This window comes from Colossoma macropomum, unplaced genomic scaffold, assembly GCF_904425465.1.
Source record: "Colossoma macropomum unplaced genomic scaffold, Colossoma_macropomum, whole genome shotgun sequence".
NCBI lineage: Eukaryota > Metazoa > Chordata > Actinopteri > Characiformes > Serrasalmidae > Colossoma > Colossoma macropomum.
In genome coordinates this window covers 20,952,696-20,970,418 of record NW_023494789.1, presented here as the reverse complement: position 1 = coordinate 20,970,418, position 17,723 = coordinate 20,952,696, and the positions used below count along the sequence as shown (strand labels likewise).

General features: G+C 37.9%; 2 protein-coding genes across 4 annotated transcripts in view; one reads left to right on the top strand and one right to left on the bottom strand.

Moving 5' to 3' along the window:
- kdm6al (lysine (K)-specific demethylase 6A, like) overlaps positions 1 to 6,042 on the bottom strand; it is a 63,975-nt gene extending 57,933 nt beyond the window's left edge. The window contains exons 1-2 of one of the 2 annotated variants that reach the window (XM_036570529.1): positions 5,564 to 6,042; positions 5,365 to 5,428 (exon numbers count right to left, since the gene is read on the bottom strand). In XM_036570529.1, coding sequence (XP_036426422.1) covers positions 5,365 to 5,428; positions 5,564 to 5,733 — 234 coding nt within the window. In that variant the 5' untranslated portion in view covers positions 5,734 to 6,042. The remainder of the gene's footprint in view (positions 1 to 5,364; positions 5,429 to 5,563) is intronic. The other variant, XM_036570530.1, reaches the window with a different exon arrangement.
- A 763-nt stretch (positions 6,043 to 6,805) lies between these two features.
- On the top strand, positions 6,806 to 16,674 carry LOC118808104 (FUN14 domain-containing protein 1). 2 transcript variants are annotated; one of them, XM_036570531.1, is made up of 5 exons: positions 6,806 to 6,948; positions 8,044 to 8,209; positions 9,230 to 9,305; positions 9,635 to 9,763; positions 16,027 to 16,674. In XM_036570531.1, exons 1-5 carry the CDS (start codon positions 6,930 to 6,932, stop codon positions 16,102 to 16,104), a joined length of 468 nt encoding a protein of 155 aa, XP_036426424.1. In that variant the 5' UTR covers positions 6,806 to 6,929; the 3' UTR covers positions 16,105 to 16,674. The 2 variants fall into 2 exon arrangements, with proteins under 2 accessions (XP_036426424.1, XP_036426425.1); XM_036570532.1 differs by lacking the exon at positions 16,027 to 16,674 and adding an exon at positions 12,521 to 12,642.
- Positions 16,675 to 17,723: the final 1,049 nt, after the last annotated feature.

The following is a 17,723-nucleotide window of genomic DNA, read 5'->3' as shown; positions in this document are numbered from 1 at the left end:
TGTAAATAAAACACTCCGCTACATGTGACCTTCTCCCTAGACAGTGAAAAATGGATGAGCGTGTACAGAAGAAGCTTGTACAGAAGAAGGGTGTTACCGCGCCCGTTTGGCAATATGTTGGTTTCCAAACAGACGAACACGGAGAACCGTTAGATGTTAACAATGTTACATGCCGTCTATGCAGAAAACCAAAGGCGGCAATACAGTAAGTACTTTACAGTACGAGGTGCCAAGCCGTAAGTACTTCAGCAAGACAGCGGTGCCTGAGATGTATAATACTGTTATTGTGTATGAAACAATCTAGGTTGTTAAAGACTATAAGCATAATAATATTAATAATTATTATTTCTTCTAACATACCTTTTTTTTTCCAGAATTAAGAGTTCACTGCTATAATTCTCCTTTGCTGTTCCACTGAGATGCAGCAGTTCACTTACATAGGCTGTAATAAAATGATCACGTGACTGAAAGGCCCACTCACTTCAGTTTTCTTCGCAAATTAATTAACACGATGATATCGTTTATCGTGATAATTCTGGAGATGATAATCGTTTGTCTAAATTTACATTATCGCCAAAGCCTAGCATAGATTAATAAAAGCTTTTCTTGTGCTGATTCACAGTCTAACAAATTTCCTACACACACACACACACATACATATATATATATATATATATATATATATATATATATATATATATATATATATATATATATAAAAATAAATAAATAAATAAAAACACCCCAACCACAAGGTTTAGCCCTTTACATAGTACACTTGACCAGGTCAGACATAAAGTTACATATTTACTGCAGAAAGAAGCTTCACTGGAGTCATTCTTTGTCGCCATGTGCTGACATATGCTGCGCACAGACCGCAATGCATAATGGCAAAAGTTAAACTTGATTGAACTTGAGCCCTGCCACACGCAGTCAACGCCAGCACGACTTTTTTCTGCATCTCACTGCCATTACAAAACAGATCCCAAAACACGCAACGTGAATTATACAAGGTACGCTATTTCCTCTACATCTAATTGCCATTTTAAAACATAGAATAACTAAAAATGACAAATAGTACAACAACCACTCAATATAATAACGTATATGGTGCAGGAGATACATGCTTGTGCCTCAGGTGTCTTCTTGTTCGAATATTCCCATTCCACCTTTAATGGTACAGTAGTTATATTTAACACAACTTGCTAGAACGTAACTGCTGCACCATTTAAGGTGGAACGGGAATATCGAACAAGAAGCTGATGAATAAGAGGCCAAGTTCAGCTGAGGCCTGCAACAAACGACTATTCTGATAGTCGAATAATCTATCAATCAATCTATTGAAATAAATAATTAATTATTCAGAATATGAATCGCTCAATTACCAAATAACTCTTATGTAGTTATCAGCTTTTAAATTTAGTTTGAGGTTGTTTTATGCATTTCCTAACAATGAAGACAAAGATTAACACCTTATTTAAAATGTCTTAAAACCTTTCTTAAACTGCAGCTCTGTAATGGTACTGAATGCACTCCAGCAGTGATGTTGACTGCCCCAAATGGCGGCGACGTTGACGTGCCTGACTGAACCCAACGTGGCATCTATGCATGTATATCTATGAGCAGCTCTATCTCCAGCCATAAACATGAGCCGTGTTCAAATTCGGCAAGCAGTGGCAAATGTTTGTGAAAAACTGTTCTGTTTGAACATTTATATTTGAGTGCTTTAGTGTAAACATTCCATTTCAACGATAACCCTTCATCTAGTTGCACGTATGTTCGCAAGGAACTAGCTACCTCCTAAAACTGTTTGCTGATACCGATTTATCTGCAATTAGCTCATATCCAATAAAAATATCGACACACCGATTCATCAGACGGGCTCAAGTCTGGATGCAGTTAATAAGCCACAAAAGCTTAAGCAATATGAGCAGCACTGCAAGACACACAAAGAAAATTCCAACAGAAATACAAATAATTTAAAGTGTCAAAGAGCTGCCAGTATGCTGTCAGACAGTACACTGATAAGCTCCAAATACATATTACCTGGCCTATGAAACATTACTTCACCACACCTGCAGAAATATAAAGTCTCCCTTTTCCACAGAAACTACTAAAAAGTGCAACTGTGACCCAAGGCTGCCATATCTCAGTTCTGTGAGAGTAGTACCAGCAAAACACAGATTGCAAACATCTCCAGAAATGGACTGAACTGCGCACTGAAGTCTGATTTATTCACACAGTTTGCTCAATGGCTAAAACAAGTATTTGACAGTAACTTCAAATATCTGTCATTTTGTACTAAAAACACTGTAAACAAATGTGTTTGTTCACAGAGGCCAGTTTTGCACAGTGTTAACCTCCCCTTAGACCCCAGCGACACAGTGACCCACTTCATTCAGTGCAGGTTAAGAAGAGCAGCTATCTGGAGTAGCACTACTGTACACTGACGTACATCTACATTACAGAGGTAACAAAAGAATAAGGAGGAAACAAAGTTTCTCCTAAATCAACACATTACTATACAGACAAAAAATGGAATGAGTCCATGTATCTGAGACCTTCAAACTGTAGTTCAAACGTACAGATCCTCACCTCACCTTTAGGCAGTTATAACATACACATACAGGAAAAGGAAAAACAAACATAAAACTTAAGCCTTTAGTGTGGTTTGAAAAAAACCAATGTAACTGCACTGCTTTAACATCAAGGTCTGCAAACAACCATCACCAATCAACAACTCACTCACTCCAGCACTCCTCCTGCCTCCAAGCTCTAATAAATTGTGCAACATGATTATAATGTTTTTTCTTAATCCAAATTTGTTTAAAAATATGGGAATGTTGAATATCATGAATCGCTACACTTCTAAATGTGAGTGTTTATTATAAAAATGTCTTAAAGTATGTTGATGTAACATTTCTGCTAATCGTCCACCATTACTAGAGGAAAATATTCTTATAGGGTGCAAAGATGAACAAGAAACACCCCTCTTTTTTAACACTAAATATTCGTTTGTAAATCAAGCAACACCACGCTGACTGCTTTTGAACAAGTTACTCAAAACTCTTAATAAAACTTTTTCGAAAAAGGCTTCAGGAAAAAAAACTAATGTTACAATGAGACAGAAAATATATTTTTTGCAGACCATGTCTTGAAACTCCTTACTTCCAGTGATCAAATAGTTTCTTCAGAGAGCGAACAATTTAACATCCAGAGCACTTATAGCAAGAGGACAAGTACTGCCGGCATTTTGGCAAATTCAACATGTCTCAATGTGGGACTGGTTTCTTAAAAGCCTCCCATAAATACAGCTGGACAGTACTACGTACTATGAATGCTATTGTGATACTAGTCCATAGGGATTTATTAAAAAGATACACATATGTAAAACCACTGGCAGGGAGTGCTGGATTGCACCACAATACCTACTATAGCTACTTGTATGGCACAGCGTTAAATTAACAGATAGACTGACAGTGTAGCACTGAAAGCATGCAAGACAGCACAACATTGTAATTTCTACTTCTCAGAACGTTTTATTATAGTGACAAATAGCATATGTAAAAGCATAGCACACTCCATAACCCAAAAATGACAAGTAAGAATCCATAAACACAACAGGCAAAAGACAAACTTTAACAAAAGGACATCTGCCTTCACCAAGACACAAATACAACCATATTAATCTTATCTTTACATCAATACAATATATAATTATATAAAGAAACAACAGAAAAGGCTGAAAATTCCCAAATGGTCGGTTAATAAACTAAGCATATTTTGTTTACAACAGAGTTGTGATCACAGGTGAAAGTAAGTGGAGCCAATGAGTATTCTTGCTAAAAATGAAAATGTCCAAAAAACACTGCAAGATTGAGAGACAGCTATGTCTTTCTAAAAGTACCCTTTGTTCACTCAAATGAATATGCTCACTACATGTTGATGCTAAACTACAAAACACGGGGTGGTAGTTTCACGAGGTAGGCAGCACGTAGCAAAGGAAAGAGTTCCCACAAGTGATAAACAAATGAAAGAGAGTATATGATAAGTCAGTATTTTGCAGAAAAGCCAGCTTCACATTTGCAGCGTTGCTCGGTTCCCTTGCCACAATATAGTTCTCACTCCTCCCAACCCCGCCATCTTGGGCCGACCCAAGCAGCCATTACTACCAAACACAAATGAGCGTCTCTTTTCAACACCGTTCAACTAGTTGACATATGAGTAGATACAAACTGCGCGTGACGTCTTACTGGCAAATGTTAAAAGTTCAAAAAACACGTCTGCAGTGTTAAAGCTGATGTACGGTTTTAGCCCAGCCATATCAGGGACTGATGAACGCACCATCAGCTAGCTAGCGGAGTTAAGCTAGCTAATAACGGCGACCAACAATTGTCACTAAAGCAAAGCAGCCGAGGAATGACAGTAAAACTTATGCATGGTGCACAATTTATGACACGTTCACCAGTTTTAAATATTAACTGGAGCGCTGTATCTAAGGCGTTGCTGAGCCCTATCGACCCGTGTTCACTTAACCTAGTTAACGTTATATATCTTGAGCTAATTTAGCCTGATCCGTGAACGGGGATCAGTTACAGTAAGCTAGCAACTTGGTTATGTATAGAAAAATAAACCGTAACAATTACATCGTCAATGTTAGCCAACGGACACAGGCCGGATTATTGATATTACGTGGAGGTCAATAATAGCGAAATGTTCGTGTCAGGAATAGCAGACCAGTTTAAGGTTTCTAAACTGTCCCGTAGCAGCCACGGTTGTGGAAAATGGGTTCAGACTGCACACCAACAAAACCAACTCAAAGGATTTAACGGAAAACGCACTGCATAGACGTGTAACGTTAGCCAGATAACGTTAGTTAGCTTTACTAGCTAGCCAGCTAGCAATGTATTTGGTAACGTTATAGTAAGAAGAGCAAGCTAGCTAGCTTTTTCGCTTGTTCTTACAAATTTACAAACCTGAACGTGCAATGAGCTTAAAAACTTGTCTATATCCGTCGCCAGAGCAGCGGGGGAATTTAGTACCCGAAACAAGCACAGGGTGTAAATGGTCATTTTTAGGTTTCATTAGAAAACGGGGCTACCTGGTTAGCTAGCTAGCTAGCTATGTAGCCTGCTTAGAGAAAATAAGGACGTTGCGTAGCCGCAGGGTCGCTAACGCGTTAGTTGGGTGCGCACATCAGACAAAGTTCTCCCGTCGCAGTGGTAAAAAACGTGTTAAATGAAACGGCTACATTTAGAGCTAATGTGCAAAATTACACTCTTGCTTCCATGCAGGGTGCATGGCGTGTTTGAGAAAGGACCGGCTTAGGTTGCTTATTAGACACAACTCGCTAGCTAACGTTACCTTTAACAGCAAGGCCTTCGTTCTGGCGCCATCTTCATGAAGCCTCAGAAATCCAAACAGTGAGCTGCAAGCGAGAAGACAACACAGAAAGCTCAGTATCAATTGATGTCGTTTGAGGCTTTTTGGATGGCTAAACGCAGAATAAAATGTCAAAGCCAACGACAGTGACTTTGGGTGCCTTTCAGACGGCGTTTCTAACCTGTCAATTCCAGCCAAACTGTCCCTCTCCTGCGCTGTCAGCCTAGGAAAGTCCTCCTCGGTTTCACTCGCTTTTCCCGCCGCCATTTTCTTTTCCTCATCACCAGCAGCGCCGAGGCTTCGAGCAGCAGCGCAGGCAGCGACGGCGAGCGACACTCGGCACGATTGCATGGAATCGCACCGAGGGAGCGAAGGGCGAGTTCCAGCAGCTCAAAAAGCGACACGAAATCAACGCGATTTTAGAAACTTTTTCCTAATATGGCGAAATTCAGCTATAAATCCTTCTGGAAACGAGTTATCCTCCACTTGGCCCTCCTCTCACATTTTTACAACAACGCTTGAAATGCAGAAAATAGACGTTTGTGCACGAGCGGCTAGTCATGCACAACTGCAACGGTCAGTTTTTTAAAAATAAGTTCAAACTTCTATCTGCCACCAGATTAAAGTTGTTGTAATTGTGTCACACGGGCGAACCCACGCCGTCGCATTCGACACGCCCTCTCTGCGTTCAATAGCCAATAGCACGTGTGAAATTGAGCACGTGACTGGCCTTGTCCTAAAAAATTGTGGACCAATCCTTAGATTAATTTTTCCCCAAAATGGTCTTTGAATCAACAGCCCCGTTTATGTATGTCCATAGTCCACGTGTTTATTAAGTAGACAGTACTCTTAAAAACAGTAGTAGAGTGGTTTAGTCAGTGGGAAAGGTTTAGGATTGAAAAAATATCCAACTCCATTTAAGACAAAAACACTAAACATAATTAAATATTAAAATTTTATACGTTAATAATCATAGCTACTGTAGTCAAGTTCATGAAATGTATAAGTATTCTCGTTACTGGGAATGTAAATTATGATTTAAAACTTACAAATAAATTAAAGAAAATAAATTCAGTCACTGCCTGTTCCTTATTCCATCCTTATTCAGAGATGTTCGTTCAAAGCTCGTATAAAAGCATCTTTATTAAATAGTTTATTAAATAGTTTATTGTCAGCCAATAGGGTCTTGCTGCATCCTGCAGCTCTTCTAGTGTAATAGCATTTCAAATAAAGAACCTGCATTCGTTTCATTTTGCACACTTGGCAATAAGAAAATCACGTGCAGCGTTTTATATATTTTGTTTACAACCCGGACACAACTTAATGTTTGAAACCTTGACGTGGCAAAGCATCACACAGTAGGGGTGTGTGTGTGTGTGTGTGTGTGTGTGTGTGTGAGAGAGAGAGAGAGAGAGAGAGAGAGAGAGAGAGAGAGAGAGAGAGAGAGAGAGTGAGTGCGTGCGTGCGTGCGTGTGTGTGTGTGTGTGTCCACAGCTGTCAACCTCATCTGACACGAAGATGATGTAACCAATACAACGTTACCCAAAATGGCGGAACACCGAGAAGGTTAGTGTGAATTAAACGCGGCTAAGCGACCGCTGCGTTAGCTCGTTAATGTTTTAGTCTGCTTGTAACCACATTTTTGACACTATTAAGAGCTCGCCGTTTATTCTACAATCACAAATGTATCCGATTATGTTTTGCTGATGTTCATCCTCTCCCCTGCTGCCCCGCGACTAACTAAGCGTAGCATATTCGACTTGTCGAAGGCACTAATATTAGCGTAATAAGGTAGCTGCATTTCTAAACACAGGAGTGCTGCTTGTCATATAAGTCATTCGCTTTCGAGTACATGCAGTTTTTTCAGCTAAATAGCTGAAGTCCAGTGTTGGCTTCACGACATGTCTGTCCTGTAAAGACTGAGGTGTTTTGCCAAGCAGATGAGCTAGTTAACTAACGTTAGCTAAAGGTTACTAGAGAGAATAGCTTTTTGTAAAAAGCCGGTCTGCAAATTGTACTGGCCCAAAATACTCCTTTAAAGAAGCGAAGTTAACTGTCAGTGGACACCAGAAGTTGTTGTATGTTTTGGGTTATAGTCTATAGTGAGTATATTCTTTTACCAAATCGCTTAGCTTATGCCCAAACTATATTTTGGTGCGTTAACCACTTATGTTTAAACTGAACTGACTAGATGCTTTTCTTGTAGAAGAATGTTGGAAGCACTAACGATGCTCTATATCAGGAGTTCCTAAACTTTTAGTCTTGAGGGGCCAAATGTTTGTGGTGGGCAGAGGGCCAAAAAGACAAAGCAGTATACAAAAAAGGCAAGGAGGTTTTGAGTTTGTAAAAAGATAATTGAACAATATTAAATTTGTATTATTTTATTTATTTTATTACTAAAATAAATCAAAACTGTTTCTAGAAACCTAAGAATTGAAAAAGATATTGGTAGTATAAAAATGTGTTTGTTCTCTCATTGGGTGAAGCAGTGAGGTTAGGGTAGCTTACTGGTAGGCCAGCTTTGGCCTGAAGCTGCAATTTGGGCAGCGCTGCTCTACATTTTGTGAAGCGTAGGTTTCCCCTGACTCTGCGAGACTATGCACAGTTATTTTGTGTCTTAGATGACATGTTGACTGATTTGTCCTCCTTTTCCACTCCAAGGCCAGGGGGATGCAGACAGTGAAGGTGAGGCCTATGAGGTTGTGGACTTGACAGAGTATGCGCGCAGTCACCAGTGGTGGAGCAGAGTTTTTGGGAGTAACTCTGGCCCTATTGCAGAGAAGTACTCTGTGGCCACTCAGATCATGATGGGTGGGGTCACTGGCTGGTACGTGCCTGCTATGAACTAAAACCTATTTCTGTGTGTGATTTGCAGTGCTCCCATTGAAAGCTCAATAATGGTAATTACTGCTTGATGACATTTTATTGATTTAGAATGTGACAAGAAGGTCCATTTTCCATTAAAACAGGGGTGTCCTATCGTATCCACAAAGGGCCGATGTGGCTGCTGGTTTTCACCCAAAACAAGCTGGAGCACACCTGATTCCACTGGTTTAATCAGTTGGTTTCAGTCTTCAAACTGCTGATCAGGTGATCTTCTGCTTTGTTGGAATGAAAACCTGCAGTTACACCAGCCCTTTGTGGATAGGATTGGACACCCCTGCGTTAAATTATAGTTAATGCTGTGGATCAAAATATTTAGGCTACTCATTCTTGATGTTAAACATATACATGTTGTATACACGATGTCCAAAAAGATCCAGAAACCTATTCTAATTTGAGAATTCAGCAACTTCAAGGTTGCTGACACACACAAAGCTTATATAATGTCTGTAGAAAAGCATTGCAACTAGAATGGGACACTACATAAAGCCACCCAGCTTTGGGCTGTGGAGCAGTGGAACTGAGTTCTCTAGAGTAATGGAGCTCTATCCAATATCTCTGGGATAAGTTGGAGTGGCATTTGAGATCCAGGACTAATCATCCAATGTAAGTACCTATCCTGAATAATGCTCTCAGGGCTGAATGCAATCAAATCCTTTTAATATTTAGTGTAAAGCCTTCCCAGAAGCAAAGGGGGACAAACTTTTTAGTATCCTTAATTTAGGAAGAAAGTTTAGTAATGCACAAATTTACAAACCTTTGGACATATAGTGTGTATAATGAATATTCTATATCAAATAGTATGTAGCGTATCATATAGTATGTTATGCATTAATGTGTGTGTGTCTACAATTTTAGGTACCCACATCACCTCTTGAGGTTTATCACAGTTTGTAACAGCTGGAGCAAATAATTTCGATGTTACTAATTAAACATGTATCATTCTTTTGGTTCTTATTCTCAGGTGCGCTGGATATCTTTTTCAAAGGGTGGGGAAAATAGCTGCTACTGCAGTAGGTGGAGGGTTTCTCTTACTGCAGGTACAAAGCACCAGAGTACCTGCCAGTTCACATTCATATCACATTGTATATCTAAAGTACTGTGCAAAAGTCAGACCCTGTTTTTCATTTATTTAATTGACAGTCAGAAAGGCCTTTCATTTGTTAATGTTTCAGCATCAGGGCAAAAAAAGCAGAAAGCACTTAACAGAAAATTACTATAACTACAACTAAATATAAAATTTTCTGGTACTAAATAAACGAAAGGTGGGTTCTGATTTTTTTACACAACTGTATACATATGCATGTATAGAATTTGTCTATGCTATAGTTTGCAACATGTATTCTAAAAGATCATCGCTCTTATACAGATTGCAAATCACAGTGGCTATGTGCAAGTTGACTGGAAGAAAGTGGAGAAAGATGTAAACAAAGCCAAGCGACATTTGAAGAAGAAGGCCAACAAAGCAGTCCCTGAAATAAACACCTTCATTGAGGAGGTAAGGTGTATTTCTTGATATTTCACATTTTTCATCAGCCTTTTTGTCAAAAATAGGTTTGTCATGCAATGCGTCATACCTGCAATTAAGTTTATATCAAGTAGCCTTCATTTGAGGAAAAATACTTCATGATGGCAGTTTATTGATTTAAAATATGATATAAAAAATCAGTTTCCTATGAACTATTAAGGGTCGCTGTTATTGCCAGTAATAACAAAAGCATGGCGTGATTTGGTACTAATTATTTCTCAGGCATGGCTCATTGGATGCAACATGGTTCTAATGAGTCTTTGGAACAAAAGTTTTAGAAATTTTTAAAATAGATTTTAAAAAACCTCACAAACCTCTGTAAATGTCTGAATTTTTCTATTAGAGATTTTAAGTTCTAACATGCCTAAAGACTGGAGTAAAAAAGGTTTGATGACTCATAACAATAGAAGAAAATTTTTTGCTGCTATATAGAACCGTTTTTGAAACTTTTTTAAAGCAACTATATATAACAGGTTTTCAATCATAGAGAACCATTCAATCATGCAAAGAACCATTTTAGCATTCAATTGGTTCTTTGAATTCTCACATTTCTGTATATAAGAATTACCTTTGTCTCCTAATTTTTTCTAGGGTGTGAATTATGCATATACCTCAAAGCATATATCCATATTTGATTCTCAATCAATCTGAATAAAATAGACATCAATATAGAAATGTCACTGTTTATTTAAGAATTTTAAGAATCATTGAATTTGATTTTTGTGCAGCAACTCTGTGAAATAAATAGGGAATTTCTTTCAGTTAATACCATATTTGTGTTTGAAAGTAGAAGAGGATGTAAAGTTACTGTTGTTTGCTGCATTCTTTTCGTTTTGGTCATGGTCTTGTCATGTTTTTTGCATTTGAAACAGATAAAAAGTAAGAAGTGCAGTCTTTGAACATGTTGATGCTCATCACTGTTTAAGGTTTATCATGGTTTATAAAAGCTGCAGCAGCAATTAGCTCAGTCTGTTTTGGTATAACTAAATGGTACAACTAAAGAGGTGTGCTGTTCACTTATGGATGTAGAGTCTTCTAGAGACTGGGTATTTAAAAAATCTGGAAAATTCATATTTTACATTTAGATTTATATAAAACAGCTTTAAATCAAGCTTTTCAGATAAATGTTAACTTTCCAGCCTCTGGCATGGAATACCACACAATCAGTAACAGCGCCCTCTGTTGGTGAAACAACAAAAGTGTTTTGGTCGTAAATTATACAGGTGTTCTGACTTACGGTGCATTTGCATGGACTTTGTTAACTCCAAAAGTTGTTAAGCAAACAACCATTTGTTTGTGTTTGTTTTGGTCATCGGCATATGATACATTTCTCAGGCAAATATTGTTGAAATGAGCCTTGCTCTCTGTAAAAGCATAATTGCTCACTGCAAGTCAGGCAGGAATGCTGCAGTTTGTTGTTGCTTTCTGAATTATTATCAGATCATTGGTATATTTACCATTATCTTTGTTTGCCAGCTTGATTTACTGTCTTTGCTTGGTATCTAAGAGTGCACTGGATGACAATGTCACATATTGTAAACTTGGGCAACATGGAACTTACCTGAGTTTACCACTTGTTTTAAGTTCGACTTTAGGACCGAATTAGGACCATCCAAACAACCATAAGTTCTGAAGTCTGCTTGCTCTCCTTTCACCTTTCACTGTTGTTTTTTTAATGAGAGATGGCACAATACCACTTTTGCCTTTTCCACCACCAGTGTTAAAAGCTTGAAGATCAGCTGATACTGATCCAAAATTATTTTAAGCTTTCAAATTAAAATCACCTAAGACAAGCACCTAAAAGTAGGCTATTAAGCTCAACTGCTTCACTACGCCACAGAAGGAAAAGGGGTATCAGCATTCAGAGGACTGGCATGTTACGTTTTTCTGCCAATGGCGTGAAAGGAAATGATGTTTAACGTGTCACTGGCACATTCCGGTCTCGTGCAATATATACCACATATTCAACTGTTAGTGGACTTTCTCATACATTGTTCAAATTATTAAAGTCTTACAGGTTTGTGTGATGTGTAAAATGACATTTCTCAAACATTTGAGGTATACTAGCTCCTTTTGGTTTGTAGCTTTAAGCCTATTGTTAGACTGAAGGACTAAGGCTAGCTAGCAGTGTAAACGTAGGGAATGCTGCCAAGTATGCCAATGCTAGTCTGATAAAAATTTTACTAAATTAATATGCCCAGCAGAATGTGTCGCTGCTAGTTAGTGAATTGTAGTGAAATATTGTGAAATATGCCACTGCTGAGTGGAATATGCCAGTTAGTCAAATGTAGGAATATGGCATGGCTGATTAGATAAATTATAGTGATTAGTAAAATATAGTGACAGAAATATAGATATTAATATCTTTGTCAAAGCTTATATACCCTTCGTCAAGTTCTATTTTATTGTATCTGACAAGGGTCGATGAAGTTTGAGCCTGATCTATGGTGGAAATATTGTGTTGTGGGCATATGATGTACTGCCAGTATATACAGTAATGTGAATACAGAAATATATAAGAGCTCATATTTTTGCTGAAGTTCATAATATACCCTTGATTTCAATTTTCTTTTTAACAATATCAGACAAGTTTCCACAAGACACTTGAAACAGATCTTTGATGGAAATTTTCAGTTTTAGGTATTACCTATCAACTAATGTGTACCATAATTATGAATATGTGCACCTGAGCTTTCTAACCCATTTAATCTGTTTTATTCCCTCCAGAATTCCAACATTCTATTCTATGCAATTCCAAAAAGGTTGGGACAGTAGGTGAAATACATATAAAAACAGAAAGCAGTGATTTGTAAATTCACTTTGATCTTCATTTAAATAAAAACAGTATAAAGACGTTCATTTTGTGAATTTTTTGTGAAAGTGTAATATTTTGTCAAATTAGCTCATTCTGAAACTGATGCCTGCAACACAAACACTCTTCAACTCCTTGAGACCACCGGTGGTTCCAAAACGCACTTTGTCATATTCTTCATAACTTTCTTATTTCATAAGCTACATTCAAAAAGTGGGTGTCATATGAGAGCTGTAACTGTCTTCTTTCCAGTCAAATAGATAGCAATATGTGTATGATCATAAAACACATTCTCTGTTAATTGGTTGGGGAGCTTTTAAAATAAATAAATAAAATAAAAATGTACATTTAATTCATGCAGTTACTGAATAATTTGCCTTACGATTTGGTCATGTAAATTCAGATGGAAAAATCAAAATATACCCTGGTCAATAAGAGGTTAAATCAACTTTGGCACTGGCACAATTTAAGACTAGAAACATTGCAAACACTTTGTGTTCATTATTTCAAGGCAATTGGGCAGGGTACCCTTGTCTTGGGCCTGTTCCTGGCCTTTACTAATTTCAGTGGAATTTCTTATCAACCGTGGCGACAAATTAGGATATACTATTTTCTCGAAGTGTAATTATTGGTTTTAGATCCAGGGTTTTGGCCTTTGCCTCAGAATGATGCCTCAGATATCCTTATTCGGACGCAATTTAGCTGGGTACCTTTGGCCTGGGCCTGGGCTTTAGCCCTCCCAAAAAATATATGTGCCATATTCTAAGGTGTTTTATGTTCGTGACAGGACACTGGGCCTAGGCCTCAGAGCTTCCATTCCACATTTTATTCTTATTCATCTTTAGACACTACATGTCAAAAAAACAAAAAAAAACAGGTGATTCAATCATGCTGGGGTATAGAAGGAGCATCCAGGAAAGGACTAGTCATTTAAGAGTGAGGATGTGTCGAGGCTCACCACCAATAAATGTGTGGATGTTGTGCTATCTGGGCGAAAGAGGAAAAGGACTATCCTGACTATTACCAGCACAAAGTTCAAAAGCCAAGGTCTGTCATGGTGGGGAAATGTTTTAAAGTCAAGGGCATGGGCAACTTGCACATCTGTGAAGGCACCATTGATTCTGAGGGGTACACACATATTTTGGAGCAAAATATGGTGCTGTCTAGACAATATCTTGGTCTTGCAGGTACGTTCCTGCTTGTGCCAGCAAGACAGTGCTAAGCCACATTCTGCAGAGTTACAAGAGCATGGCTTCATAGTAAGAGAGTGCAGGTGCTACACTAGTCTGCCTGCAGACCAGATGTGTCTCCCTTTAAAACCATGTGGCGCATTATGAAGCGCAATATATGACAGGGTACACATGGGACTGTTGAGTAGCTGAAATGTTCATGTCAAGCATGATTGGGAAAAACTACAATAATTGGTGCATTCAGTCCCAACAATAAAACAAAGTTAATTAGTTAACATTAAAATTAAATGTCTTGTCTTTATACTGATTGAACGCAGATGAAACAGGATTTGAAAATCACAGCTTTCTTTTTATTTGCGTTTAACTGACTGTCTTAACTTTTTTGGAATTGGGTCCGTCTTCTTTTGACTCCTTGCTGGGAAGTAATGTTTATAAAGGAGTTATGACATTTACCTATGACATGGAATGATATACCACAAATGAGAGTAATGTTGTAAAGGTTAACACATAACTGTGTTTTAGCCTATATTAGCTCATTGCTTTCCTTTGAAAAATTTCCTATAGAAACGTGCATGCATGAGTTGACTTTCCCCAGGAAAAATAGTTTGTTAGTTTACATGGTTTATAATAAACCCTGAACTGAAATTTAGTCTATTTTCTAATTGTAACTTGGTGATCCATATTCATAACACCATCAAATATAAATTCACTCCTTTTTTGTTTTTATTTTAAGATAGGTTTCATGGAGAAGCACCTCAAAATTGTAGGACACAAATTAAAAACTATTTTTTGTTCTTGGCAAAGCAGTGTTATTGCACTGCTGGTCTAAGCTCTTATTTTTGCTTCTCATTGCACGTCTTAAACACAACTGCTCAATTACAAGATGAAATGAATTTTTAAAAAAGTGCAAAGGTATTTCCACAAAAAATGTTTACTAATTCACACCATCAGCAACAAGTTCATGACCACAGCTCTACTTCATTCCCTTTATTGGGATCAAACACAGTCAACTTTGTCTTTAAATGTTTAATTAATTGCCAAATTTTAGGTGCCTACAATCATCATTTTGTAATAAAACACCACGTCACTCAACAACGCAGAGTGACATGAGGTAGTTTATTCTAGTCAAGGTAGGTATACTCCACTCAGACACTAACGTTCAATCTTTGCTGGCTTATTCCACACAGCATCTATATTTCACTAACTGGCATACTTCACTCAGCAGTGGCATTTTCCTTTCAGCCACTGTATTTCACTAACTGCCGTATTCTGCTGTATACAGTTACACTGCTAGCTACCTTTAGCCCCTTAGCCTAACTATCGGCTTAAAGCTGCAAACCCAAAGGAGTTAGTTACGTTTAACAACGTAGTATACATCAAATGTTGCACATCACACAAACATGTAATACATTGATAATTTGAACAGTGTATAAGAAAGTCCACAAACAGTTGAATATGTAAGTGGCATATTCTGCTCAGAGAGTGGCATGTATCGCACGAGACAGGAATGTGGCAGTGGCGCATTAAACATCATTTCCTTTCATGCTAGTGGCAGAAAAACGTGTCAGTCCACTACTACTGCACAGGAGGACATACATTGCTAACATTACATGATACAGTGTGAGTGTGTGTTGTTCCGGGCTATATTTGTCACAGGGTTGGATCAGATTAATTCATTTCTGCTGGCGTTGGCCTCATAATGATGCCTGATATCAGACCGATGCCATTTCTGCTTTGAACTTTGTGTTTTCTTAGTGGGGCTGTCTGCCCTAAAATGACAATTTAATGTGTTAGTCATGTTATGTAATAGTATGTAGCACAGCACTGCATCCCTCCGCCTCATCAGTTTGACAGAATACAAAGTTTTGAATCCTAATTCATCCATCATTATTGTCACTACAATGCATGCGTTATGTGAATACAACCACTGGTAAACGCCTCCACTGCAGAAATCCTGTCTATTAGAATAGCCACAGATGAGATATTTAGATTCCTAGCAGTAACACCAGCTACATACAGCCTACCTTTAAGTATTTGCCCCAAAGCAGTTGTAGTTTTTCAAAGGTTCCTCCCACCTCCAAGATACATCATCAGAAGGAGGGGTTTCCTCATCTTAAAACCAGAAAATGTGGCACCACTGTAGGGGGCAAGTAGGGAAACAGGTGAAGCAAAGGTTACATTTTTCTTTCTGGCCAGAGTGCCCGTTTTTCATGTCTCTTCATGTTTTTCAGGCTACAGAGTTTGTCAAGAGGAACATTGTGCTGTCCAGTGGGTTTGTTGGCGGATTCTTGTTGGGTGTTGCCTCCTGAGCCAAACTGTTACAGGCCTGTGAAACAGAACTACACTAATGCTGTGAGAATGTGTCTCCTGTGAACCTCTGGAAGCTCTACTGTACTCTCATGTTGCCAATTGATTAATGAGTCTGCAAGACTGTCAGTCTTACATATTAAGTGATGTTTGGATTCCATGCTGAAATGGACGTGGAGGTTTATCTTTAACTACAGCTCATGTTTCCATTCAACACGTTGACAAACATGGACACACCCCCGGTCTTTAATATTATGATGTGCAATTGTACTTGTCATCATACCATCATATATATGTATATATTACAGGCATCTGAAGAGAGAAGAGAAAGTAAATGTCAAAGGATCACATAAAAGTAAACAGTAATTGTAACTTCTAAGTTATTCCTTATTTAACAGTGCAGATGTTACGTATTGTTACTACAAGAAATGTGTTACTGTTTGTTTTATGTATTATTTCTTAAGTTAAATAATGTCATACCTTTTTCTACTAATATCTCTATGTACTGTATAGTGATCACATTTATACGGGTACTTGATACATAGTCAATAAATATAATTTCTGCGCTCTTATATACTTTCATTTGCTTCTTTCTGTCTTGGCATTATAAGCTACATGGAAAGAAACTAAAAGAAGCTACACAGAGTTATAAAAATTCATATTGCCCTGTTCAATGCATACATAAAACAATAGCATAATAGCATAAAAAAGCAGATAATTCTGCTGGATGAATAATTCTGCTTTAAAATAAGTTTGATACAAATAAATAAAAAGTATTTTCATATATGTTACACAATTCTTTCAAAAATGTAACCCCCACATTTCTCTCTCCACCCAACCAAGCCAAAGAAAGTGAAAACAAATAGACATATTTCATGAATTTGCATTGTTCTTTGTTGTGTTAGCCTTGGAGATACACAGTTATTACAAATTAATTATTAGCCTGTCTGCAGCCCAGAACTGTCTCCCACTGAAAAAGTGTGGCATATAATTAAGCTTAAAATGCATCAGTGAAGCTGAAGACTTGTATAGCAGAAGAATGGCAAAAAATCCCACTTTCAAAACTGGATCACTTCTTGTCTTCAGTTTGTAAAAAATATGAAGTGCTGTTATAAGAAAAGGTGATCTAACACAGTGGAAAATTTGATATATTTACACAACAATGAAGTTCATAAGGCAAAACATCAAATATTGTTTTTGTAATGTTTTCAGTCAGATCAAACAGAATGTTCTAACCCTTGCTGTCTGGTTTTATTAACATTTTACATACCATCCCAACTTTTTGGGGAATTGAGTTATTAAATGGGAATTTTACTGATTTGTTCACAGAATTGTTCACAGTGGTGATGATAGGAACCAGATGTCTGAAGCGTTTACTACTAAACTGAGGATCCCACACTATGGGCATTTTGAGTGTACCTTATTCAACTTATGAGGGGTCACCAGGACTGGGATTGGGAACCCCTGCACTAAAAGCTACCTCACAAAAAGATGTTACACCGATGATTCCCAGCCCTGGTTGTGGAGCAACCTCTTGCACGTTTTAATGTTTTCCCTGCTACCAACACACCTGATTGAATTTAGCAGCTAATTAACAAGCCCCTCCTGAGCTGAGGAGTGT

Coding starts and splice junctions, on each gene's coding strand:
- LOC118808104 (XM_036570531.1), top strand. Junction 9,306..9,634: donor GAGGGTTTCTCTTACTGCAG/GTACAAAGCACC, acceptor GCTCTTATACAG/ATTGCAAATCACAGTGGCTA. Junction 9,764..16,026: donor TAAACACCTTCATTGAGGAG/GTAAGGTGTATT, acceptor CATGTTTTTCAG/GCTACAGAGTTTGTCAAGAG.